Raw genomic sequence first — 27,690 nt, 5'->3', positions numbered from 1 at the left:
TCCCTGCATAAGTAAAACCCCAGTTAAAATTAAAACTAAAATTAAAATTCTCAGCCTGGGCCAGAGAGCTCGAAGAGCCAGGTCTTCAGGTCCCAGCGGAATGAACGGAGGTCGGGGGCAGTCCTCAGCTCCACTGGCAGCTGGTTCCAAAGGGCAGGCGCACCCACTGAGAAGGCCCTATCCCTGGGTGTCGTCTGCCGGCAATCTCTTACCGGTGGCACCCTGAGAAGACCCTCCCTGTGGGAGCGCACTGGACGAAGGGAACTTGATGCCGGCAGCAGGTGTTCCCTCAGATATCCTGGACCCAAGCCATTTAGGGCTTTATAGGTCATCACCAGCAATGACGCCTTTGTTTCAGATCAGAAACAGAAGAAGGAAAAGGGAAGAGCACAAATGCAGCTGAATAAAGCCCAAGCGATATTTTTTGCCTAGTTGTAATTTTAGCAGAGGGACGCGGTGGCTCAGTGGGTTAGGACGCTGAGCTTGTCGATCAGAAGGTCGGCAGTTTGGCGGGTCGAATCCCGATTGCCGCGTAACAGAGTGAGCGCCTGTTACTCGTCCCAGCTTCTGCCAACCTAGCAGTTTGAAAGCACGTAAAAATGCAAGTAGAAAAATAGGGACCACTGCGGTGGGAAGGTAACATCTGCTCCTTGCCCCTTTGGCATCTAGTCGTGCCGGCCACATGACCACGGAGATGTCCTCGGACAAGCGCTGGCTCTTCGGCTTTGAAACGGAGATGAGCACCGGCCCCTAGAGTCGGAAACGACTAGCACGCATGTGCGGGGGAACCTTTACCTTTACTAATTTTAGCAGCAGTAGATTGAAGAAGAAAAGGGACAGACCGTTTCGCTTCAATGCCGTTCTGGAGGACAGTATAAAATTTAAATACAGAGTATGTTCTTTTCCGGCAGTGTCATAGCAGTATTCTTGCAATCGTGCCACTGGGTGTTAGTTGGGTGCCATTTAATTTGGATTTCTGAACAGGGCTTTTGGTCCTTTCTGACAGTATGGTTGTACGAGTGGCTTGTACAGATGAACTCCTGACATAAAGTAGAAAAGTGGAAAAACAGAAGTGAAATTTGGTGAGGAGAGATAGGACAGGACACTGATGATGTTACTTAGTTTGGTAATGAAGTGCCTGCAAGAAAAAAAAAGCTCAGAGAGTATCAAAGACTCCATAGTTCAACCCTGAGCTACAAATATTCTCTTCTATTGGACAAGATAGTGCCTGGCACAAAGGTGGTCCTTACATCCTCTCCTCTCTCCTCCTCTCCTCTCCTCTCCCCTCCCCTCCCCTCCTCTCCTCACAGAGGTTCCTCAAAATGACACTTGTCCTGAGCTGCCAGAGGTGGAATTTGGTTGGCGCACAGCTTCTCATACCGCTGTTATCCGTGGCACAGTCGTAACCTACCAATGTGAGCCAGGCTATGATATTGTGGGATCCGACATTCTCACCTGTCAGTGGGATCTATCATGGAGCAACAGCCCTCCTACTTGTCAGAAGAGTAAGTCTTTCTGATGCTAAAATAGGTGGTAAGGATACTCCACCTTAGGACGTATCTAAGCATGAAGAAGGCAATGTGAAAGACAAAGGGAGGCAGGTCCAAAAGGGGGAGAAGTTTCGTGTGTGTGAGAAGAGACACACAACTCAGAGGTGGGAGCTGTGGGAAAAGAACATTCAGAGTGACTACACCTTGCTGTCACTTTGACTGGAAGCTTACTTTTACCTTTTTCAAGATTACGTTGTTACCCTTAACTACCCGTGTTTCCCTGAAAATAAGACCCAGTCTTATATATATACATATATTTTGCCTCCAAAAGAGGCATTAGGTCTTATTTTTGGGGCGATGTCTTATTTTTTCCACTGTCTCGCCTCACAACAGCGGCACCAACAGCCCCATCTAGCCGGAGCCTGCCCGGTCACTGCCAGCCCACTTCTTCTGCAGCTGCTCGCCGCCACTCGTATGCATAGCCCCCGGCCTCCGTTTCGCTGGCAGAGGTCTTCAGGAAAGGCCTCTGCAGCCCAGAACGGGCTGCTTCACCTCTGCACTCGGCTGCAGCGGCCTTTCCTGAAAGCCTGTGCCGGCAAAATGGAGGCTGGGGGTGGGCGACACGTGCAAGCAGTGACGAGCGGCTAAAGAACTGGGCTGGCGGCAGCCACACGGGCTCCTGCCGTTGGTGCCGCCACCACAAGGTGAGGCAGGTGTTGGGGCATGGAAGGCCTGGCTTCAGGGCCCCTGAGGTAAGTAGGTGAGGGATGCATGGGGCAGCTCCACCCTGTCCCCCCCCCGGCCTTGCCTCATCATGAACAACCAGATGGGCGGCTGGCCAGCTGCATAGGCTCTTAACTAGGGTTCATTTTGGGGATGTAGGGCTTATATTAGGCGCACACGTAAAAAAATCAAGCTAGGGTTTATTTTCGGGATAGGTCTTACTTTTGGAGAAACATGGTAGCGTTAAACCAACTAGCATTCAAAATGTCTTTCTCGAATCCACGTGGTTCTCATTTTTCTGGTTGCCAGCTATGTAGAGCATATTATGTGAGGGGGTGGGGAATAGACTAAATTCTGCTGAAGGAAGAACATTTTGGACATAATATGTCCTGATTTGCTGCCATACGAGGGGTTTTCTTTTAATGGGTTTTGGTTTTTTTAAAAATTTTGTAAGCTGTCCAGAGTCACCTATATGCAAGTTGGGTGGATACATAAATTTATATATAATTAAAATAAATAAGTAAACATCAGGGTGGGCCACTCTGATGCACTGTTTTAGACTTTCTAAAAGGAGAGCTTTTGGTCTATCATTTGCAGTTCTAGAGTCTTTGTGTCACTTTAGAAGGAAAGTTGAAATATTCCCGGAGCAGAATGACACTCTAGAATGCTCACATAGTCAGATATGATTCTTGTATTGAGAACCAGAGGGAAATATAGAGGCCTCTTCTCATTGTTTAACTACACCTTCTCTTTCCCCAAGTTATAAATTGTGCTGATCCCGGAGAGATTAGCAACGGCAAACGGAGCATCTCGGACCGACATTTCTCCATCGGCTCTCATGTCCAGTACTTCTGCCACGAAGGCTACGTAGTGGAAGGGAGCATCACGCTCACCTGCTACAATCGGGATACGGGCACCCCTAAATGGAGTGACCGGGTCCCCAAGTGTGTCCGTAAGTAAAAGAGACGGAAGGAAAAGGCAAATGGAGGGGAGGGAGCTAGAACTGTGAGGGTCTTTAAAGCAGCAAATCACAGGAGGGCACATTTTGACAAGAGCTCAGCTGGTCTGTCTGGCTGTAGGGAGTCCTTGATTTCTGACTGGTCGCTTAACAACTGTTCAAAGTTACGGCGAAGCTACCTTGAGGCAACTTGCAACCTGGAGTCGAAGTTCTGAGAGTCCCCTCCCCCACAGTCACGTGATGAAACGTTGGGGGCTCAGCAACAGGGCTGCATTTACAGCCATATGCAGTATCCTGCAGTCACAGGATTGCATTTTGCGATGGTTTTCTCAAAGCTGCATTTTACATCTGCTTTTCGGCAAAACTGCCCCCATCATCAACCACTGGTTCACTGAATGACTGCAATGCTCACTTAACAACCACGACAAAAAAAGTAGTAAAATTGGGTTGCTTATTTCACTTGTCTGTTTTATGACCATCATCACCATGATGGGTGGGCTCCAAAGCAGTCATAAGCCGAGGACTATCTGTATTGGATTTGCCACTTTTCTTTGTGTGATCCCCTCTAATTAATGTATGGTTCACTCAGTTCAGCATATTTTTGTGTTTAAACAGAGACTATGCCCATTTTTCTAAGGATATCAGAAGCAGGAAATATATCACTTATACTGTAGAACAAGCTTGCCAAAATACTGAACAGCACAAATGAACAGCGTTCCGTGCGCCTTTGGCGTCTAGTCGTGCCAGCCACATGACCACGGAGACGTCCTCGGACAAGCGCTGGCTCTTCGGCTTTGAAACGGAGATGAGCACCGGCCCCTAGAGTCGGAAACGACTAGCACGCATGTGCGGGGGAACCTTTACCTTTACCTATCACATACCTACTTAAAGAAATATCTATACACTAAAGTCATGTATGCCTAATTAATCTTTCCATAATCCTATCAGAATCAGACCAAGTTAAAAAATGGTCCTTGAGGTTCTTCTGCATGTTGAGATGGATATTCTTAAGGATGGCTGAGTATCCTAATTCACAATAAAAGGTTATGTTGGTCTTAGTCTTGGACACAAAGTCAGGATAGTACATGACCTACTGAGGGATTCAAAAGACAAATAAGATTCCCACATTCTTCTTCTATTGACTATCTTAGCATATTTTCTAAGTGAATGAATAGAATAACAGAATAACAGAGTTGGAAGGGACCTTGGAGGTCATCTAGCCCAACCCCCTGCTCAGGCAGGAAACCCTACACCATTTCAAACAAATGGCTGTCCAGTCTCTTCTTAAAAATTTCCAGTGTTGGAGCATTCACAGCTTCTGAAGGCAGGTTGTTCCACTGATTAATTGTTCTAACTGTCAGGAAGTTTCTCCTTAGTTCTAGGTTGCTTCTCTCCTTGATTAGTTTCTATCTGTTGCTTCTTGTCCTGCCTTCAGGTGCTTTGGAGAATAGCTTGATCCCCCTCCTCTTTGTGGCAGACCCTTAGATATTGAAACACCGCTATCATCCCTAGTCCTTCTTTTCATTAAACTAGACATACCCAATTCCAGCAACCGTTCTTTATACATTTTAGCCTCCAGTCCCCTAATCATCTTTGTTGCTCTTCTCTGCACTCTTTGTAGAGTCTCAAGGTCTTTAGAATGAAACTCATTGTCTTCTGGATCTCTTTACTTACACCAGGGGTGGGCAATTAATTTTACCCAGGGACCATGTGAGAAACTGGGACTGTTGTGGATGGCTGATCCAATAGACTGAACTCAGTTCTGCTCAATATTAATTTTATCGCTTTATAAAAAGCAGTAAATTACAGTTTGGATTAGCTGCTACTGGTAGGAATGCATGTCTTATTTACATGTTATTTCCGACTTCTGATTGACCTCACGGGGGGGGGGTGGGGGTGGGCAGACCTGGCCTGGGAGCCATAAAATGCTGAGGTCTGACTTAACAATGTCTCCTCTGTGAATGGTAGGCAACCTGTAGCCTCAGGGCCAAATGCACTCCATGAAAGTCTTCGTTACCCCATTTCCTTTTTCCAGTGAAATATGAGCCTTGTCTGAACCCCGGAGTTCCAGAGAATGGGTACCAAACTCTTTACAAGCATCACTACCAAGCAGGTGAATCCCTGCGCTTCTTCTGCTATGAAGGCTTTGAGCTTATAGGGGAAGTCACGATCACCTGTATACCTGGACATCCATCCCAATGGACCAGCCAGCCCCCCCTCTGCAAAGGTATGGGTCCCTCTCCTCATCGTATGTGGCTTTCACTCACTATTTTGTGACCCTCTGTTTTGTTTGCCTGACATTTTTTTTAAATAGTCCCTTGGTCTCTTTCTCCCCACCACAGTGGCCTATGAGGAGTTATTGGATGACCGGAAACTGGAAGGTGAGTGGGAAGAAGTTTGGGAAGGGATTCTGGGAGGGTGACAAACATTATCTATCTTCCTTCCTTCCCTCCCTCCCTCCCTCCCTTCCTCCCTTCTGCTCAAACAGCAGGTGGAAGTTGTAGCTAAGGGGACTAAGTGTGCCAGACCCTATCCCAGACCTCAATAACGTAGGTCTTATGTCCATTTGATAGGACTACTGCAATGAGCTCTAAATGGGACTGCCTTTGGAGACAGTCCAGGAGCTGTAGCTGGTATAAAATGCAGCAGCAAGATTTTTGCCAACACAACCATACCAGTATAGAATTACATTTATAGTACAGTGGCTGCCTTGGTTGCCAATAGACTTCCAAGCTCAACTCAAAGTGCTGGTCGTTACATTTGACGCTCTAAATGGTGCATCACTAAAATACTTCAATTGCTAGAAGGTAATCTGCTCATTTCATTCTCTCGTTCAGAGAAGGCTGCAAACCTTCCCCTCTCAAGGACCGCGGGTGAGACCGTCTGGTTCTCTCTGTAGTAATTCCCACCCTGTGGAATATTCTTTCCCAGGAAATGCATGTAGCTTCCACCTTGCTGCAGTTCTAGAAACAGGTTAAGTCTGTTTTATTTTAATGACCTTTCAAACTCAGCTGATTTGACTGTGGGCACCTATCTTTCTTTCACAGTTCTCTTTGCTTTTTGTGACTGTTTGGGATCTTTGACAATGTTCTAATTTATTAATTGTTATACTTTTGGGGGGGGGTTCATTTGGGATTGGGGTAGGCTATAAATTCTGAAAAATAAAATAAAATAAAAAGTTCCAGGTGGAGCATTTGATACATACATCTCATACATTCCATTTTTTTCTTTCCTCTTGTAGTCACCCAGACCACAGATCCTTCCCACCAGATGGAAGGTGGCAACATTGCCCTGGCAATCTTCCTCCCCATTATTCTTGTCATCCTGCTGATTGGAGGCATCTACATCTACTACACTAAGTAAGTGATATCAAAATAATTTATGTTTGCTTTGTTCAGTGGGCATCGAAGTGCCATTAGACTCCGTGGGTTGATTCCAGTTAAGTTGCATTTTATTTTATTATTTTATTTATTATTTTATTTTATTTTATTTTATTTTATTTTATTTTATTATTTTATTTTATTTTATTTTATTTTATTTTATTTTATTACTTAGCCCATCACCCCTACAATGTGACTCTGGAAGACAGAGATATTATTTAATTGCAAATGGAGACGCATTGGAATTTAATCCCATTTGGAAGTTTTTGACCTGAAAACCCTGCACACAGTTCAAATTCTCAGGTGCAAGGAGACGGTTATAATAATTAGTCTTCTTAGTGATGTTGGAAATGCATTTTGCACAGAAAGGCAGCTTTGTCATTGTAATTTTATTCGGGCTTTCCAAGATTAAACTGTAGCATAAAAATGTGTTCCAGTCATGAACCTGAGTTGCCTTGTCTGATATGAATACCTCACTGCTTTTAATTAAAACAACTCGGGCGCAGATAATGCCTTCCCAACATACATTTAAAAGAGAGGAAAATGACTCAATACTGCAATTGTATAATCAATTCAAAACCAAGATCATTGGTATATCAAGTTATAATAAAAGCTCCCCATATATGGCCAGAAGGAGCTTTGATCCTGCAAATCAGCAAGTTTTAAGTTTTACCACCTTCTAGAACAGGGGTCCCCAATACCCTGGGCTGCAGCCCATTGCCGGATCTTGAGCCATTCGGAACCAGGCCGTGGAAGTCTCCCCCCCCCCCCAAAAAAAAACACCCGCTGATCCAGAAAGCCAAAAACGTTGGAGAACTCTGTTCTAGAAAGTATTAACCACTGTCCATACCTGCCATTAAGCGTAGCTAGAGTAACCTCCTGAATGTTTACCAGTTGTTCCTTTGAATGGCTGTGGTCTTAGGTATAAAATGAAGTCAACATAGGAACAAAAATGTGATTGACGGTTAATTTTGTTGTGATAGATATGGCTAGCGCTTACTAAACGTGCAAAGCCAAAGGTTGACCCTGTAATTGTATTTTTGTATTTTACTGCAACCCCAAAAAAGTTGGAAGTCGCTTCCCCCCCCCTTTTGCCTCACGTTCCTTTCTTTTCTTTCCCTTCCTCCACTCCCTCGTTCTCTTTGCTCCTCTGTCTTTTGTGTTATAATAAACTTGAGTAAAACATTTTAAAAAATTAAAATGTGATTGAAATGTGGGATAGGCACAGAACATCGGAAGCTGCTTGGCAGCTAATCAGACAACGGGTTGATCTAATTCTTCCAGAGAAGGCCTTTGCATCCGAAGATGCTGATGGCCAACTCTGAGCCACCCAAAGGCAAAGTATAGAATCTCCTCCACTGGCTTACTTCTGTAACAGACAGTACGTGGAGTCATGCCATTAAAATGGATCTGATTTTCCAAACCGGTAGGCTGATTATTTCAATCCCCTCTCTTCTTCTTCTCCTTCTTTTACTTTCCTGCAGATTCCAAGGAAAAACTCTCTTCGGCTTCTCCTTTTCCAGCTCTCACAGCTACAGCCCTATCACTGTGGAATCTGATTTCAACAACCCTCTCTACGAGGCTGGGGTGAGCTGCAGACGCTCAGCCAAGCCATTGTTTTATCTAGAGTACCAAATTTTTTTTTTAAAAAAGAGGGTTGACTTATTCCAGTTCCTCATTTTCCTCCTCTCTCACTGCCTTTTTTTCAACCTATTGCAATCTTACTGCAATTCCGTACAGATTTTCCCCAGATTTGGGGCTGTTAAATTAAGGTCAGCCCCTAGATCAGTGATGGCGAACCTTTTGGAGACCGAGTGCCCAAACTGCAACCCAAAACCCACTTATGTATCGTCAGGTGCTGGGCGGGTGGGACCCATTGGGTGGGCGTGGCTCATTGGGTGGGCGTGGTAACGGCAGACTGGGTGGGACTAAAAAAGTTCAACCCATCAATTCCAACTTTGCGAGATCTTTTTTTTTCCTGCAAGAAGTTGAAATTGATTGATTGAAACTTTTTTTTTTTGCAAATGGCGGCAGAGGCCTAAAGCGAAAAGGTTTTATAAAACCCAGCTGAAGGCCTAGGACTGGGGCGACAGCGTGCGTGCCCACAGAGAGGGCTCTGCGTGCCACCTGTGGCACCCGTGCCATAGGTTCGACACCACGGCCCTAGATATTGGAAGAGATGTAGCCTTTCCCACCCATACTGCCATCCAATGGTCATCTGGCATTTTGCAACCTGGATGAGGCCGTTACAGATTTTCTGCTGTTTCTCCCAACAAGGGTTTCCCTTGGCCACATTTCTGCTGGTTTGGGGGGAAGGTGTACAATTTTGCCCATTTCTGAGTACAAGTAGTCCTCAACTTACAACAGCTCATTTAGTAACCGTTCAAAGTTACAACGGCACTGAAAAATGTGACCTATGACTGGGTTTTCACACTTACGACCTTTTCAGCCTCCCCATGATCATGTGATCAAAATTCAGATTTTTGGCAACTGACTCAAATTTATGACGTTGGCTGAATCCCAAGGTCACGTGATCCCCTTTTGCCATCTCACAAGCAAAGTCAATGGGGAAGCCAGATTCACTTCACAACTCGGTTACTAACTTATCAACTGCAGTGATTCACTTAGCGACCGTGGCAAGAAAAGTCATAAAATGGGGCAAAATTCACTTACGAAATGTCTCACTTACCAACAGAAAATTTGAGCTCAATTGCGGTTGTAAGTTGAGGACTACCCATACTCCCTCCAGCTGTGGTCAACAAAAGCCCCCTTTAGAATTGGGAGAAAAGGAGACCACGCTAAGATGAATCCTGTTTATTTACTTTAACCATGCTTTATTGAATTTATCCTCTTTGGTGGGTTGGCACATGGGACCATACACAGAGCAACCGTGCCACAGTGCATGAAGATGATCTTCTGATGTTTGGGTAATTCATAGTCGACTGGGTGAAAGAAAACAGCTGGTGAGATTCTGTCCCTGGAATAAAGTGTTTCCCCCCCCCCTCTTTCTTCTTAACAGGACACCAGAGAATACGAAGTTTCCATTTAGAGGACGTTACGAGATCTGCCATTCTTCTCCCAAACCCAGCTAGGTCTGAGGAGCAGCGACTGAGAATGATTCCTGATTTGGAGGAAATAGTGGAAGGTGGTTTTTGGGAGGGGGCTAAGGGAAAATGGAGGGGAGAGAAGGAGTTTATCCTTTATACCCCACAAATTCAGCTTTATCTCTTCTTCTCCATCTTGCTGCCTGACTGTCCACTCTCAGCTTTGGACCACTCCCTTCTCCCATGTAAATACCCTCTTCAATGTGCCAAATGTGTTTCTCACACACACACCCCTTCACAGAGTTATTATTATTCTGCTTTATCTGTTCATTTTATTTCTCTATTTATTTATTAATTACGTTATGCTTTTCCTCTTCCTTTATTTTAATGATCATTTCCCAAGAGGTTGAAAAAGGAGGGGAGGGTTCATCCCTTCTTCCATACTTTATCCATCACTGTTTTTAAGGAAGTGGGCCTGAGTTGTAAAAGGCGCTGCCATTGGGGGGAAAAAAAGTATCTCTGTAAACAAGGTTGTACAGTAGGATCACTAAACCACAATACATGCGGCTTACCACTAGGAGATATATTTAATCCTAAAATCAGTGGCAAATGGATGAGGGCAACAGAAAAAGCCGAATTCTGAGAGACATTAGAAAAGGTATTGATCCCTAATTCTTAACGTGGAAGCAAGTCTCATGTTGTTCAGGAGAATTTACTTTCATAAAATTGGGAATACATTAGATAAAAAATGGGAATACAAGCAGAGTCATAGAACCATTGACTTTAGCTGTTCAGATCATACATCATCGGAGCTTTGCAAGTTCTGGATGCTGCAACATGCCCAATCAGAAAGGAACCAGGCTTCAATTTTAACAGATTTGTGGGATATAATAGACACATTGGATGTAATAGACACACTTTCTCCTCTATATTACCAAACGCCAAAACCTCCAGGAATAGGTTGTCAGGTGTTATAGAGGCTGTTGAAATAACCTAGTGACAAAACAATGTAATTGCTTTACCAGATTTAGCTGTATTTTCCTCTCATACCATTAATTTCTTTGGCTTACTGCTTCTTAATCCTGTTCTATGCTTTGCCTAATGTTACTTACCCCAAAAATGGAACAGTGTGATGGGCATATATGTATGTATGTATATATGTTTGTACAACCCCAGGACTAGGGTTGACACCCAGATAAGCACACACAAGGGTGCTGCCTATGAAGGGATTTCTACTGATATTTTAGTTTTGTTGATTGAATTGGGATAAAAATGAGAGAAGGGGAGTCAACTTCATCCAGTCAACTTCCATGACTGCAGGTGGACTTGAATTTGATCTCCATGATCCAATCCTTTTACCATTAGACCACATCGGCCCTTTATTTACCATATTTTTAGCAATACAGAATGGCTGTGGGGAATCACTTTAGTTTTACATTTGAGACACAAATATATTAAGGGTTGTTTCTGGTTCTACACAAAACTAGAAGACATCCTAGTACAGATAATACATCTTGTTCAGCCATTGTGACTACTAAAAAATAATTTTAACAGTTCCCCAAATATTTGGAGGAATAATTGGTAAACTTTTGATTTGAGTTCCTCTGGACCTATTTCCCATGAAGTTCATATGGCTATTTAGATATGGAGCAAAGCCTTTTAATAATCAAACACTGGTCCCTAATGATTAGGATCCATATAACTTTTAAATGATAAAAGTTGCATCTGATAATTTTGTTTCTTTCAAAGTTAACATTAATTTTACATACGCTTATAAGGACCATATTTATTACTTTTAAATTGTACTTTGCAGCCCTTTTAAAATAAAGAAAGTGTATATTTTTCCCATTTGTCTAATGTACTGACCCAAAGGATATAATAGCTGGAGGTTTTGCAGTCTCTGATTCATCCCAGTATCCTCTGAATGATTAAAAAAAGTAGTATAATTATGTCTAGAAAAGATCAATTTTCCTACTTCACAGAATCCAAACAAGAAAATAAACATGCCCACTTAGTATTAGACAATTGCTTTAAGGATTAAATATTATTTCAGGATATAAACGGTTCACTGATAGCCTCTCTTGAATTAACATAACACCACAGAAAGCCACTGACTGCCTTGAATTTTCTTCAGGATGCTGAAGTTTTGTGTGGCTCTTTCTTTTAAGTTTGACAAGAAGAAAGATCCTTAGTGCCAAAATGTATGAAAATAACACTTTTAAAGCTGTTCAAGAGACCTCATCTCTTCAAGAGACCTTTTTTTAGGACATGAGACCATCTGAATGGAATCGTAGGATTCATCTCTCACACAGTAAGATGTGTAGGAGATGAGTATATTGTACCTAAAGCTACTCAATTACTGCCAGTATGGAGCTGGGCATAAAATAGTACTTCCCAGCCTTTCTCCTATCCCAAATAGTGAAACTGACTTGTTATATCAACTCTTTCCTGGTGGCCAGTCTTGTATTTTGGAAGAAGGTGAAAAGTATTACTTACTCCAATTTTGTAGATAACTTATCCTTCCTCTTTTTCATGCTAGGAGGACAGTCCTGACGCATCCCCCCAAATGACAGTGCAATTTCTGGGGAATGCTCTCCTTTGCATCCTTACCATTTATAATTTTATTTTTTTTATTTTTTGGCCTTTGGTTACTTTCCCCCCACTCCTTCTCATTTGCTTTTATTTTGGAGCAATAAATAAAGTGCACCATTTGTAAAAGCTGTGGTGTCTGTACTTCTGTTACAGTCCAACAGGAAGTGGGTGTAGTCTTTGTGTGGCAATGGGTAAGCCTGTCCATCCAATTTAGCAAAGAAATGTTTAGAGCTAACACACATGAAACGGTACTTTCACATCTGTTTTGGTTTGTGTGTGTGTGTGTGTGTGCGCGTGCGTGCTTTGTGTTTTGAAACAGAGTTAAGGGGAGAGGCCAGTGGTTAATTGGGTGTTGCAAAAGGTCCAAAACCAAAAGAATATTAACGAAGAAACCCAGTGGTTTCTCAGTACTTTTTAATAGACTTCTGATTCTTCTTTCAGGCAACTAGAAATTGCATCACGCAGCCCATAGGCAAAAATTAAATAAATACATTTACAAAGCAACCTGTCCGTTTTGCAGAATTTAAGGTGCATTGAGCTAGCAGCCATTTATGGAAAGGAACCTAATCAGCTGCTAATTATTGTGGATTAAAAATGAGAAAAGGTGCTTTGCTTGAAATGTTAGCAACACCTACTGGCAGTGCCTGTCAGAATCCATTTATATCACAGTCATAAATGTATGTTTAAAATATTGTGCCATCATCTGGATCCTGCCACCTTCCGGAGGAGGAAGGAGAGAATGTTTATTCAACCTGCCTTAGGCTATCTTCAAAGACCAAGGAAAACCTTTGAACTGGAGACAACAAGGAGGGGTGGTTAGGGAAGAAGGGATCCGGGTTGTATCTCCAAATGAAGCTGAAAGGCAATTAGATTACCCTTTCCCACGGAAGGGTTTGACACTTAAGTTTAATTAATGTTAGTCTGACCAAATGGGGTTTTAAGGGAAGGGGCTGAAATGGGAATCTTTTATATAGTGCCAAATGTACCATAATATGAGGTCCCGTCTTGTATTACCTACAACCGATTCCATTTTAGTAAAATCTCCTTTTTTGGACAAGCCTGTTTCCAAGAGTTCGTTATTTCCTAAGATGTGGATTGGGGTGGGTCCTGACAGTGCCACTTATCTATTCCTGGCTCCTACACCTATCTTCTGGGCCTTCATTTCCACATCATTTTTATTTGTACATGATCTGTGGCGTCCTAGGTACTCTCTGAGCTTGGTTGTTTGCTTGCAGATGCTTCATTACCTAACTAGGAAACATCAGTGCTAATGAGTGGGAGTTTGCTCCCTGTTTATACCCCTACTAATACCGAGGGTGTTATCTAGTAGGGTAAAAAAAATGTCTGCAAGAAAAATAATAAAACTAAGCACCAAGGACTTCACAGTTCAGCCCACAGAATATTCCATGTACGTGATTTGTTAGCTGAACCTTCATAGCCCAAAAATCATTGGTAAGCCTAGTGACAAACTTGCAGCATCAATAGTTGAGAATGTATTTTTAACTCCATCACAAGCACTTTAATTCAGACTTAAAAAGCAAATGGTTTTGTAGGAAAGTTGTCATCTATTAAGGTAAAATAAAGCCACCTTCATTGAGATCAGATTCTGGTGATGACACAGATATGTCTACTTACAGGTAGTTCCCTTTACAATTCAGAAGGAATAGTTCTGGTTTGGTAATTTCCCACTTTAACCTTCAGCTGCTGTGTTTCCTTTGGGTGTTCCAGCCAAACTTCAGGGCTAGTTTCCCTTCTTATAGAACAGCGTTGGGGAACCATGCCCCTTTTATGACTTGGGGACTTCAACTCCCAGAATGGGAGATGGCTGGCTCAGGAATTCTGGGAGTTGAAGTCCACAAGTCAAAAAAGGACCATGATTCCCCACTCCTGTTATAGAAGATCTCCATCTATTGAAACCAGAAGCCTACAATCAGATTAATAATAATAATAATAATAATAATAATAATAATAATAATAATAATAACAACAATAACAATAACGATAAATAAGTTGGAAGGGACCTTGGAGGTCATCTAGTCCAACCCCCTGCTCAGGCAGGAAACCCTATACCATTTCAGACAAGTGGCTGGCCAATCTCTTCTTAAAAACTTCCAGTGTTGGAGCATTCACCACTTCTGGAGGCAGGTTGTTCCACTGGTTAATTGTTCTAACTGTCAGGAAGTTTCTCCTTAGTTCTAGGTTGCTTCTCTCCTTGAGTAGTTTCCATCCGTTGCTTCTTGTCCTGCTTTCAGGTGCTTTGGAGAATAGCTTGACTATATCAAATAAAACTTTGTTCTGTTGAACATTTGCTTGTACAATAAGAATAAGGTAGTCCTCAACATACAACACTTTAGTGACCAAAGTTACAATGGCAGTGGCATACAAGCACCCACACTTAAAAACTATTGCAGCATCTCCGCAGTCATGGGATCAAATTCAGGCACTTGGTAATTAGCATTTCTTTAGAACGGTTGCAATGTCCCGGGGTCATGTGATCATGTGACCATCCCAGCTGACCTCTGATTAGCCAAGCCAATGGGGCAAGTTGGATTTACTTAATGGCTGTGTGATTCATTTAACAGCTGTAATGATTCTCTTAACAACTGTGGCAAAAGAAAGATAAGTCACTTAACAACCATCTTGCTTAGCAATGTAAATTCTGGTTCAAGTTGTGGTCACAAGCTGAGGACTACGTGTACTGAAACAAAAAGCATATTAAATGAAGATTTTGCATAAACTTTGGGGAGGCTGTGTCTTGTGGTAATACCAAGAATACGTCCCTCTGTATCTTATGAATTAATTGGCTTCATATTCCTTTCCTTTCCTGATAATATAAGATTATAAAATCAATTCTATAGCAGGAGACTCACAGGTTCATCACAGGGTTCAACCGCAGAGGAGAAAGATGTAGTCATTATGTTCATTTTGATTATTGTATCACAGCAAACCACAATTTACCAAAATCAAAATAAAACATGACTTAGCATAATGTATGAACCCGGTCAGTATACTGTGTTGTATCTTAACAGATGTGCAAAATTATGCATCTTGGTGACAGGTCCAGTTTCTCTTGTAGTGGAAAAAAACATGTTTTTAGCAGAAATTACCTCATTTGTAAAACTTTTTAAAGTTGTGGGAAGCCCCCCTCCTCTTCTAGAGAATGAAATATTCTTGGGAATATTAAAAGAAGCAGGATGTTATATTTCCCTTGTAGGAGAAGAAGAGAGATGTTCTTAAAGGCAGAAAGTAGTCTCCGTCTTCCTGCTATGTCAGGGGTCCCCAACCCCCACTCCATGGACCAGTATCGGGCCGTGGCATGCCAGCAACCGGTCCACACAAACAAGCAAAGCCCCATCCATGGGATGTAGGCACCACACAAAACCATGCACCCTCCGGTCCACAGAAAAACCTCTCTCCATGGAACTGGTCCCTGTTGCCCAAAAGGTTGGGGACCTCTGTGCTATAGGAAAAACAGCCTCAAGCAGAAGCCTGAAGTCTTTAGGAATGGAGATTTTGTAATCCATTCAGAAAGACTGGGCCACCGTATTCATAAACAAAAGGCCTTCAGTCACAGCTCCCACAGAAGGCTGGAGCTGATGGGATTAAAAAAAACAAAGACTCCTAAAATCTACATTCCCCATCCAACTCCAAGGGCAGGGCATGACCTCCCAGCCACAATGGGAGTCAGGCAACAATTAAAGGTAAAGGTAAAGGTAAAGGTAAAGGCTCCCCCGCACATGCGTGCTAGTCGTTTCCGACTCTAGGGGCCGGTGCTCATCTCTGTTTCAAAGCCGAAGAGCCAGCGCTTGTCCGAGGACGTCTCCGTGGTCATGTGGCCGGCATGACTAGACGCCAAAGGCGCACGGAACGCTGTTACCTTCCCACCGTAGTGGTCCCTATTTTTCTACTTGCATTTTTACGTGCTTTCGAACTGCTAGGTTGGCAGAAGCTGGGACGAGTAACAGGCGCTCACTCTGCTACGCGGCACTCGGGATTCAACCCGCCAAACTGCCGACCTTCTGATCGACAAGCTCAGCGTCCTAACCCACTGAGCCACCGCATCCCTAAAGAATCCTAAAAGGGCAGACTCAAGCACAGGTCAAAGTACATTTCACAATGAACAGGCATCTCAAACACACAAGACCCAAAGAAGGTATAAAAACCCACCTTCTCTCAACTCCATTTTGTCAGCCACCCCAGAAACATGCTGCTGTCACTTTAGTTTCTGGCTATCAAATAAATAGAGATCTGTTATGTACTGGGTTCGTTGCGCAAGAACGAGGACGAGGCGAGTGAGTTCAGCAAAGATCATTGCTTATTGCTTGCAGGATCTGAACTGAGAAACAGGGCTGCGGATGCAGCAATTTATACCCTGGACTCTAGGCGGTGGCCAATATGTTTGAAGCAACCTATTGCCGCCCTAGAGGCAACCAATAGCGGCGCTGGAGACGGATTGTCTGAGGAGCTGGGAGCCGTTAGCCAGCTTCCCTGCTCAAACAGCCTTCCAGCAATTACCCAGTGGTGTTCCCTTAACAAAGCATGCCCAATACATTACAATCTCCTTTCCAAAATGCAGCCTGCCTTCAGTTCATTTCTACAGTGTCCTTCTCCCGGCTTGGAATATGTCAGTGTTTCTCAACCTTGGCAACTTGAAGATGTGTGGATTTCAACTCTGAGAATTCCCCAGCCAACATGCTAAGAAACACTGTTGTAGGTCATCAGAAAAATTTCTAGAACCATATTAAGGGAAGATCTTAATGGAATACATTTTGAGCCCCCTAGATCTTTTCATCAGGCAAAAAAATGTTGTTAAAAATAAGTTTCCAACAACTGACTTCACGCTTTTATTTTTAAGGGAGATCCCCCACTCTGAAACATCACACTACAAAACAAAGTTGTCTTGCTGTATTCACACATGGCAATAAATCATTATGTGGTTTGTCTTGAAGTAGTTGATCGGCTTGTGTATCTATGCAAATGTGGTTTATTGATTAAACAAAAATTCATGCTATCCAAATATATTCTATTCCATCATCATCTTAGCAAGCCAGCCCCCTTCCCACTTTTTGATTATCCTATCCTTGTGAGTCCTCAGTTTAATACCTTTTTATTTTATTCTTTGAAATACAATACTGGTACTGTAGACCATTCACTGCATTAAATAATTATGGTAATTCTTTGTCCCTACAGGGAATCAATTTACTCCGTCTTACGCGAGCAACATTTTAAAGCCTTCTCATAGCAGCATTTTACATATTATTTACAAGGAGGCAGTTTATCCCAGTAAATACAGCAGGGATCTTTAACATTTTAACGGGAGGGGACCTATGATCTGTAAAACACGGCAAAATTTTCTTCATGTAAGAAGTGAGAAGAAAGAGGTCCTGTGCTGAGTTATGCTTACCGTAATAAGCAAAAGAAAAAAACATCTTAATTATTAACATATGACTTTATATTCATGAAAACTCACCAGGCAAACTTAAAGATTTTTGAAAGGAAAGCAAAAATGCAGGCAAGCTATTCTGACTCCAGTTCTACCCTCCAGTATTTCTATATATTGATAGAGCTGCAATTAGAATAGCTCAACTGCAGTTGCTTTTGCAGTTCAGGGTATTTGCACAGTAATTACAAAGTTTGCTCAGAGAAGGTGGAGCCTAGAGACAGAAACCTAGCAGAACGTAAACAACAAATCTACACAAGAACTAGTTCACAAACTATCTTGAGGTCCAGCTTCCTGTTTCCTGTAAAGACAGCATGACATTTGCTTCTTCCAAGCCCTCAAGCCAGGTACAAATGGAACAGTAAGCTCTCTGGAACTGCTTCTAAACCTGGAGGTTCCATTAAACTGTTATTTTTTCTCCATGAAAAATGAATTTATGATAAAATAAACTTTAGGGCTTAGAACAACTGAATCCCTCTCCTCAGCCTTTGCTGCTTTAAACTCTGTATATACAGCTAAGTATGTTTTTTTTAAATGGGCAATTCTTACAATAGGTTTCCTGTAGAATAAGTGTTTCTCAACTGTGGCAGTTTAAGATGGGCGAAATTCAACTCCCAGAATTCCAGTGCCTGCTCTAGATCCTATCTTTATTTGTAGTACAGTGGCTAAGGGAGTGTTTTTTAATCTTGGCAGGTTTGAGGATGTGTGAACTTCAGCACCCAGAATTTCCCAGCCACTTCACTTCCTATTGTAGTTTACAACCCTGTGAGTTCCCTTCCAAGGATTACCGTAGTTATTATTTAGAAATAATATCCACATTCATCCAGAATCAACTTCCATTTTGAGGCCCACATTCTAGACCTGTTAGCTTCTGTAGAAAGTAAAGTCTTCATCACGGTTCAATCCAAGTCGGGGATAAACAACATGGAGACTGCTTTAGGAAGAAGGTTGCAGTTTATTGCAGAGGAGAGCCAGACAGAAAGATGGTTCTAGCAGACAAAGGACTGAGCACATGTAGGGAGTGGGTTTTTATACCCTCTTGAGCCTTTTGTTTGGAGTGATTTCCTGTTCCTCTTTGAGGCTATTTCCTGTGTCAGGTATTCTGAGCTGAGTCTGGGTTTGCCCTTTGGCATCTATGGGTTAACCCTATTATGTCCAACGGGATATGTAGATTTTAGGTCTTTGTCTTCCTAAGCTTCTAGCTGGGGCCTCCTACATCTGCATTTGTACAGAGCTTGTGGGAGGGAGAGCTGGGGCTATTAAGCAAACTGGGCATGCTTTTCTGGTTCTTCAATATCTTTTGAGGTAATATATTTTTCTGCCCTTTAAATATTTCCTTCTCTGGGGAGCTGACTTCCCACACTTTTCACTCCCATTGCATATGAGCTGGGAATTATGGGAGCTGAAATCCAACTTGGCCAGAAGACATTGAGTTGGGAAGGGCCTCTTGGATAGTGTTGGTGTTAGATTGGTTCACCATTCTCCAGAGCAGTGTTTTTCATCTTGACAACTTGGAGATGTGTAGATTTAAACTCCCAGAATTCCCCAGCCAAGGATTCTGGGAGTTGAAGTCCGTACATCTTCAAGTTGCCAACGCTGAAAAACACTGCTCTCAAGGACTGCAAGCCGGTGCCTTTCGGATGACTCATAACTGTTACTTGCACCTTCCTGGTGTGAGATATGTGGGATCAGAAAGGGAGGGCTGGGTGAGGTGATGGCTGCCGGGGGGTGGGTGGGGTGGGGGGGGAGTGAGGTGCCCCCAAAGGAGATTGCACAGAAACTACATTCAGACGACAACTTGCTTCCGGGGGGGCGGGGGGAAGGGCAGAACCGTGGTTCCCTTACTTTGGGGGATTCGCACAACGTGCTGGCCTTAAACGAGGTTGGCCCTGCCAAGCTAAGGATCAATTCAATGTTGTCCACCCTGCCAGCGGGTGTTTTGCGCAGGAGTGCTGCAGCAAGACTGCGGTCTGGGGAAAGCCCCCCATGCAGGTTAGTCGTACAAAACAGAAAATCAATTGCAGATGGCTGGATGTGGGTGTTCCCGCTCCGCCGGTTTCTCTAATCTTTCGGATATTTCCAGATGCTCCAGATTAAAACCCAGGCTTCGGGTTATTTTCTTTTCTTTTCTTTTTTTGTAGCAATAGTGCCTCTAGCTCACGCTCCATTTTTTTTTTGCAGCCGGGGGAGGCGGAGAATCTGGGCCGGAAGCCGAGGAGGGAGGGGGAAATCCGTGGGCTTTTTTTTTTCCACTCCCGCCTGCGCGGTCGCCTCCGCTGCCGCCTCCGCTTCTTCCTCCGCGAGCTCTCGCTTGTGTCACGGGCGCTGACGACAGCAGCCTCCTCCGCAGCCCGTCGCCATGGCAACCTTTTGTTGCCTCCAACGCTCGAGTGGTCCAGCCGAGGAGGGGGGCAGCAGGGGCGGTATATAGGCAATGCTCGGGTGGGGGGGGAGTCAAGGAAGGAACCTCCAGTTCCCCACCCAGAAAAGAGGAAGGCTGAAGAATCCTGCGGGAAGGAGAGGAGCTGGAGCAGAAGGACAGAAGAGGAGAGATTTTATTATATTGATTAAATTGTACAGACGCCGCTTATAAAGAGTGGCCTCTTTGGAAGGAGGAGAGGAGGAAGGAAAGGCAAGCGCATCTTGGAACGGAGAAAGCCTCAGCCTTCTTCCCCAAAGGGAGAGAGCAGATTTCTTGACAGAGGAGAGTTGGGGGAAACTGCCCTGAAAGTCTCCGTTGAAAAACAGCACTGACTGGTAATGTTTTTCATCTTTCTCCAGCAAAACTGGGCATCAAGGATTAACTGGAGTTGGCATTGCTGTTTTTGTAAATTCAGAAATAATTATTTCTTAGGTGGGGCCTTGGGGAGGAGAAGGGGATGGGGGGGGATGAGGAATTGAATATTTGGGAGTGGGGTGCCCTTTGAGAGAGACCGAAGAACATCCAATGAAGGAATTGGGGTGTGTGTGTGAGAGAGAGAGTGAGCTGCCCTCAAATGCAGAGAGGGGCTAAGAAGAGGGATGCATGCCTATATATAGATTGTTGGGGGCAATTAAGCTGACTTTGTAATAATGCCGCTTGGGGTGTGTGTGAAAGCCCTAATAAGCAGGCATATACATAGGATGAAGGCTACTGCTAAGTTTGTAAGCCGCCCTGAGTCTTCGGAGAAGGGCGGGATATAAATGGAATTAAAATAAATAATATATATATATATTTTATATATTCTATATATATTCTAGTTCTACGCGGGGAAAAACCCGAAAAACCAAGGATCCACATACAGGCACCCGCGAAAACCTCAGAAAACAAATATAGATAGATAGATAGATAGATAGATAGATAGATAGATAGATAGATAGATAGATAGATAGATAGATAGAGATAGATAGATATATATATAGATATATATAGATATATAGATATATAGATATAGATATAGATATATATAGATATAGATATAGATATAGATATAGATATAGATATATATAGATATAGATATAGATATAGATATAGATATATATAGATATAGATATATCACATAAATTTAAAAAAATACGTTGCAGTTAGCTTGTTTTAAGATTGTGAGTCAACTAAAGTAGCTACCATGCCTTTGCAATTACTGTACAAAATATGAGCAAAGAATTGCTCAGTTGCTATTAGGGACCATGACAATAGCACAACTCAGCTAAATCTTGAGTAGATGAGTTCTGAAGGAAGGAGAATTGTAGATGAAGCATTATTTAAGGGCTATTAAAGAGAGCTTAGAACTGAAGCCAGATACAAAGATCGGTGCCCTTTGAGAGGGATGGAAGGGAAGTGGAGTTATGACTGGGCAAAAGTCAAAATGGAGTTGGAATGACTGCTCAAAAAGTTGTGATAAAGGAGATGGATTCTGGCAAGCCTCTATTGAGGTGAGGTTGTGTTCTCAAACTGGCATCTAGGGCACAGAGCTGAAAGAGATGGGCGGTTGACATTGGGCAAGCTTAAATGTATTTTGTTTTATTCCTTATAATGTTTAGCATTTACCCAACATTGCAGGGATAGCTCTATGTAGGGGAAATCATGTATAACTCAGGCATTAAAATCAAGTATGTATACACAAATGAGTATGGTCTGCATCTTTTAAAGTTTGAAAACTAGATGATTCAGCATCTGTGGGGAAGAAAGTTTGAAAGCAGGAGGTTTTAAGGGAAATGGGAGATGAAGGAATGTAGCTGGCAGCTGAAATCAGAATACCCAGAGTGTCTGCAGACTGGACTTTTAATAGATGAAACTAGGAGGCAAGACTAGATAGGAAAAACTATGTAAGTCATATTGGAAGTGGAATTTTAGAAGGAGCATATTTATTAGATCACCCTTATTCTACCCCAAATGCAAGCATACCTAAAATGAAAAGGGGAGTCTAATTTTTGTCAGAATTTGGGCTGTGGGGTTAGGGTGGAAGGAACAAGTTTCAAGGTAAATGGGAGGACAAATTGGCTTGCTGCATTATATCCTATATTATATTCTTATATAAAGAACTCTGCCAACGAAGGATAATATTCGTAGCTCAGGGTTGAAATGAGGGGTCCTTGGTGCTCTCTGAGCTTGCTTGTTTTCTTGCAGAAGTTTCATTACCCTAACTAGGTAACATCATTAGTGCTGATCATGTTACCTAGTTAAGGGAATGAAACGTCTGCAAGAAAACAAACAAGTCAGCACCAAGGGCTCCTCATAAAGAATTCTAAATAGCATCATATTGTTAAAACATGCAAGACCCTGCCTGGGCCATCCAGGGACATCCTCTACATCCCACCAGCACACCAGATTGCAGTAGAAATCCTGATCTTCCTTTTAGGAAAGGGAGGGCTTTTTGTTTTTTCTTTTTACTTTAGATCCTTAGTTGACAATTGGGGCAGGAAAGCAAAATCTGTAGGGAACAGTTAAAAGCAAAGTGGGCTTTTCTCCTGGTGAAAGGTGAGAACAGCTGGTGCCAAAGCTGCCTGTCTCCCTTTGCACCAATCTTGGGGGAGTATGAGTCACAATTTAGCACCAGAACTTTCCCCACCCTGATTTTTGAGCCCAGGGGCTGGGATGGTGAAAGTGGGAGGGGTGACAGAAGTGGTTGAGAAATGCGCATTAATAGTCCAGGCTGGGGAGAATCCTAGGGATAGTGGAGAGTTCACTGCCCCTTTAAGAGGCTGTCTTCTCCCTCCCCCATTCCTCCATTTTCCCATCATCTCCATCATCCCCCCCTCCCCGCGCATTATTCTTGCAGCATCATAGTTTCCAGTTCCTTCCTCCCCCTCCCCTTCCCTCCCTGTCTAGCCTAAGAAGCAGGGGTTCCCTCTGGATATCCACAGAGAGAGCTCCAGGGGAATGACTGAGGTAGGATATGGGGAACTATTTGGCTTTGTGGAGAAGTTGCTGATGATTGGGTTGGTCACCCTTATTTCAGGCCTTCTTGCACTTAATCCTGTCTGTTCCTTCTTCCTCTGTTCCTCTGCCAGTTTTGTTCTGCTTCATCATATCATTTGCTGACTGCAGCTGGTTCATCCATTGATTTTGTTGGCTCCCAAATCTATTTCTAACTCTCCCCCCTACCTCATTCTGTATCCCTGCAGGTCCCATGCTGCTCTCTCGCTAAAAGCAACAGCAAAACAATTTGTTAGAATGAAAAAGAGAGTTAAAAGTTTTGCATTCGTGGGGCAGGTCAAGTTTAAGACATGAGAAATATTAACCTTTAACTGTTAAATTGCACCAATTCTTGAGACTTTGCTTCTTTTCTCTCTCTCTCTCTCCTCCACCCCCCACCCCTTAGTTGTTATGTATGCTGAACCATCCACCATGAATTTCCGGAACCATGGGTTCTTTCGCCGTTCTCCGCCCACTTCGGTGGCGAAGCCATCTCCTGCTGCTGGGAACACATTGTCGGTCTTGGGAGGCATTGCTCAAATCTCTCCTTGTCTCTATCTCTGCTCTGGCAATGCTGCATCAAATAGACACATGGTGTACTCCTGGGCAGTGAGCTGTATAGTAAACGCTACCATGGAAATCCCCAACGCCAACTGGCCAGACATCGATTATGTGAAGGTCCCTGTTCCAGACCTTCCCCATGCTCCACTCTCCTTGTACTTTGACTCCGTGGCCGATAGGATACACCAGACAGGGAAGAAGAATGGAAGAACTCTAGTTCACTGCGTGGCAGGCGTCAGTCGGTCTGCCTCCCTCTGCATTGCTTACCTAATGAAATATCATCGATTGAGCCTCCTGGATGCTCACGAGTGGGTGAAGAGCAGGCGACCGGTTGTAAGGCCCAATGTAGGCTTCTGGAGACAGCTCATTGAATATGAACGCAAGTTGTTTGGCAAGAACACCGTCAAGATGGTGCCTTCCCCCATTGGGTTGATCCCAGATGTTTATGAAAAGGAGACCCGTGGGCTGGTCCCCTTGTGGAATTTGAGATAAAGGCTATCATTGAAATGGGCTGTGGGCCACATTGACTTAGAATGAAAAAGTTCCACCATGTTAGGTTGTTAAAACAGGACTGTTCAATGAGGTGGATCTTAATAAGAAATTCTGTTATGGTAGTCTTTTTTCTAAGACCTTGCAATATGAGTACAGTAGATCATGGAAGACACGAGTTGATTGAACTTTTCAGTGTGATAGACGATGCTGTTTGTTATCATCCTGTCAACCATTGCTAAGAACCTGTATTTTGCTTACAGTCTGAGATGAGAAATGGTTAAACAGAAACATACAGGCAGTAAAGATTACTGTACTATCTAATTGCAAAGACTCCAAGGTCTTTATAAATTAATCTTTGCATAGTAAGGAGAAATATCTTTCCCTTTCCTCCCCGTTCTGCTTCAAGAGTTTCAAAAATCCTTTCTTGGGTTTGCTTTGATTTGAATAAGCACAATATACTTTCCTGTCTGGAAGGTTAAGCCCTAAGGTGATGTGAATTAAAACGACGATTCATCCAAAGATTCAGGGTTTTGAGGAATGCCCATAAACTCTAAACGGCAGAAGCCAAGAAACTGAGGATGGCACAACTATCTACAATAGGTATAAGATAACTCTACAAGAGAATGTTATTTCATATATATATTCACTAAGCAGGTTGCAACTTGGCCACGATATTCCATATATCACTATTTTAGGATCCTCCAATTGAGGACTATTTAAACTCTTGTGGGGGAGATAGGAATTTTTGACTATTGGCTCAGGGTAGATATGTAATTGAAAAGGGGTTAAAGAACAAATACACCAATCAAGTCTTTTTCGTACCCCTTGCTAAGATTCAACAGTAGCAGGGAAACTTTCTTAACACATTGCACCTTAAAAAAGAGAGAAAAAGACTACATCTTGAAAGTTAACACATTCACAGTCGGGCGAGAAAGCTACACTGTGAACAAGTAGTAGAGTCACAATTTGGTGTGAGCAAGTAGTCCTGTAGTTTTGATTATGTGATTTGCAGTATTTTATAACAAAGAGGATTTCAAAGTGAAGCTTTTCTAATACAAAGGTATAAAATTGGAAGATGTATCCATTGTTGAGTGAACATCAGGTGAGGTCTAAGTGTATCCACCGTGTTTCTCACCCTTGGCAGGTTTGAGATATGTTGACTTCAATTCCCAGAATTCCCCAGCCACCATGGCTGGCTTTGATCAGGAATTGTCAGTGTGGCCTTGATCAGGAATCGTCATTCTATCATACCAAGAGGGAGAACCATGTTTAAAGAGCTGTCTTAAAAGAACTCTATTAGGGACAAATTCTGGAGCACAACATCAGCCTAAATCAGGGGTCTTCAAACTTGGCCCTTTTATGACTTGTGGACTTGCAACTCCCAGAATTCCTCAGCCAGCATGCCTGGCTGAGGAATTCTGGGAGTTGAAGTCCACAAGTCATAAAAGGGCCAAGTTTGAAGACCCCCTGGCCTAAATGGAACAGGCCCAGATGTGTTTTTCATAAATATCACATAAACATAGTCTATCTATAACCAACAAATGAGTGTGCTTATAAAAGGAATGGCTTACCAGCATTTCATAACATTTCTCTGTCCGGAACAAAGAATATAGTTCATTCCCATCTAAGGTTGATTGTATTGAATTTTCAATACAATTGCTAACTAGGCTTTTCACAAAACAGTAACTTATGCAGCTGGTAATTAGTATATTATCTGTGAAAAAGATAGTTTACTGGAAAATTCTTCTATGGTAGGAATTGAATGGGTAAATTCTGTAGCCTTCCTGTTCTTACAGAAAAATATAATTGGAGTTTTTTTAGGCATTCCCAGAAGAATCCAGAAATAAGCTATTGGCCAGCAGTGTGTGGATTTATAGGAGTTGAAGTGCACATTTAACTGAGATTGAAAAACATTGGTATAGGCCAGGGATAGGCAACCTTGGCTCTTTTATGACTCGTGGACTTCAACTCCCAGAATTCCTGAGCCAGCCATGCTGAGGGGAAAGGGAGGTTTCCAAGCTGAGCCATGCTGGCTCAGGAATTCTGGGAGTTGAAGTCCTCGAGTCATAAAAGAGCCAAGGTTGCCTACCACTGATATAGGCTATCTAACCAAGCAATTCAGAAATCTAATTCATTTATGTAGCTAGAAAATAGTCATTTCACACATTTATAATATAGAAACTGAAAGTTGTCTTTCTTATATAGATCTTATTTTTAATGGATATATAGCAATTTGGATATGTCATATTTTGGCATTTTACATGGGGACAGGGTTGTGATAATACAGGGATGACTTTGTTGTGAGGAAGAAAACTCAGATGGATCATTTTAACTTTTCGCTTGTACACTGTTCTAGCACTTCCTGCATCGTAATTATTAGTGCCTCTAAATTTGTCTGGTGAAGGGACAGTTGCCTATAAATGCACAGAGTTTCACATAAATCTAACATTTTCATTTTTCCCCATGAATGTTTTTAGTTGTTCGAGCAGTGATATTAACAGAAGGGTTTGGGACTGAAAGCCATGACTGATCCACCTCTCTATCTATCAGAAGGGAAACAAATCTCCCCAAATTTCAATCTTTCCCCTTCTCTTTCTCTCTCTCATAGTATCTGCTTCGTTTTATCAGGGTTCGGAGATTAAATAGGGTCAGATCTTTGTAAAATTTGGATAGAAACCATTAACCATTAGATATGTCTAGGAAGTCATAAGCTCAGCTCAAAGGAGGTTACTTTTTTACTTCCCAAAATGCTGATATTTGAATGGGTGATTAATTATAAAACCCTTTTAAGGCTGAATGTGGCATTAGCAAACCTAAGAATTGTGCAGGTGTTCAGAGCACAGCTTCCTTGCAAAGTAATTTTTTGGGTTGGATCCACAAGTAGAACTTCAAGAGACTCCAAGGAAGAAAGAATTTCCTCCAGGGTTTTCCACACAAGCTGGTTTTCCTTTCGAACGGTGTGTGTGTGTAAATAAGTTATCTAAGGCAGTGCTTCCCAGCCTTCGCACCTTCAAGAAGTATGGACTTCATTTTGGGAGTTGGAAGTCCACACATCTCCAAGTTGCCATGGTTGAGAAACATTGATCTAAGGTGTCTGTATACATTGTACATAGAAAAGAGCTATGTCTATATAAAATTTCTGATGTCTTTTGACTTCAGTGGCAAAAAGGTCTTCATAAAAATAATAATAAAAACAAGTGAACAAGTAGCTTCTTGCAGCATTATTGTCAGTTTTATGGTGGGTGTATATTTTGTTTTGTTTAAAACATCTATATAGGTTATATAGACAGATATAGAGAATGAATACAGCTCAGGGCAGATAAGCTGTTTATGTAGAAAGTTCCAGATTTAATCCTTGATAGCTTCAGTTCTCTCTTCCTGTGATTGTCAGAATATATTCACTTTTGATGGATAGCGGTAGCCCTTGACTTACAATCATTTGTTTAGTGACCGAGGTTACAACAGCACTGAAAAAGTGATTTACGACCTGGTCCTCACACCTATGACTTGCAGCATCCCTAGTCAGATCAGAATCTGGTTGCTTGGTAACTGGCATAGGTTTACAACGGTTGGAGTGTCCCAGGGTTATGTGATTGCCATTTGAAATCTTCCCAG

The 27,690-nt window shown here is 42.6% G+C and overlaps 2 protein-coding genes across 3 annotated transcripts in view; both read left to right on the top strand.

The window, feature by feature from the left end:
- The window catches only part of LOC308675973 (seizure protein 6 homolog), a gene marked incomplete at its 5' end in the record, with an annotated part of 34,103 nt that extends 21,732 nt beyond the window's left edge, over positions 1 to 12,371 (top strand). Inside the window, 8 exons of the mRNA XM_081341664.1 lie at positions 1,311 to 1,505; positions 2,974 to 3,165; positions 5,207 to 5,398; positions 5,514 to 5,552; positions 6,413 to 6,530; positions 8,036 to 8,138; positions 9,571 to 9,696; positions 12,135 to 12,371. Coding sequence (XP_081197790.1) covers positions 1,311 to 1,505; positions 2,974 to 3,165; positions 5,207 to 5,398; positions 5,514 to 5,552; positions 6,413 to 6,530; positions 8,036 to 8,138; positions 9,571 to 9,600 — 869 coding nt within the window. The 3' untranslated portion in view covers positions 9,601 to 9,696; positions 12,135 to 12,371. The remainder of the gene's footprint in view (positions 1 to 1,310; positions 1,506 to 2,973; positions 3,166 to 5,206; positions 5,399 to 5,513; positions 5,553 to 6,412; positions 6,531 to 8,035; positions 8,139 to 9,570; positions 9,697 to 12,134) is intronic.
- Positions 12,372 to 20,010: 7,639 nt separating this feature from the next.
- LOC308676541 (dual specificity protein phosphatase 14-like) lies at positions 20,011 to 27,275 on the top strand. 2 transcript variants are annotated; one of them, XM_081342387.1, is made up of 2 exons: positions 20,011 to 20,384; positions 23,429 to 27,275. In XM_081342387.1, the coding sequence occupies exon 2, from the start codon at positions 23,434 to 23,436 to the stop codon at positions 24,073 to 24,075; it is 642 nt and encodes a 213-aa protein (XP_081198513.1). In that variant the 5' UTR covers positions 20,011 to 20,384; positions 23,429 to 23,433; the 3' UTR covers positions 24,076 to 27,275. The 2 variants fall into 2 exon arrangements, with proteins under 2 accessions (XP_081198513.1, XP_081198514.1); XM_081342388.1 differs by lacking the exon at positions 20,011 to 20,384 and adding an exon at positions 21,396 to 21,539.
- Positions 27,276 to 27,690: the final 415 nt, after the last annotated feature.

This window comes from Vipera berus, assembly GCF_964194415.1.
Source record: "Vipera berus genome assembly, chromosome: W".
Classification (NCBI taxonomy): Eukaryota; Metazoa; Chordata; class Lepidosauria; order Squamata; family Viperidae; genus Vipera; species Vipera berus.
Note: the sequence above shows the minus strand (reverse complement) of the source record. Positions and strands in the feature narration are given on the sequence as shown.

Bases quoted from the DNA above. Each gene is read 5' to 3' on its own strand.
- LOC308676541 (XM_081342387.1), top strand. From the start codon at position 23,434: ATGTATGCTGAACCATCCACCATGAATTTCCGGAACCATGGGTTCTTT.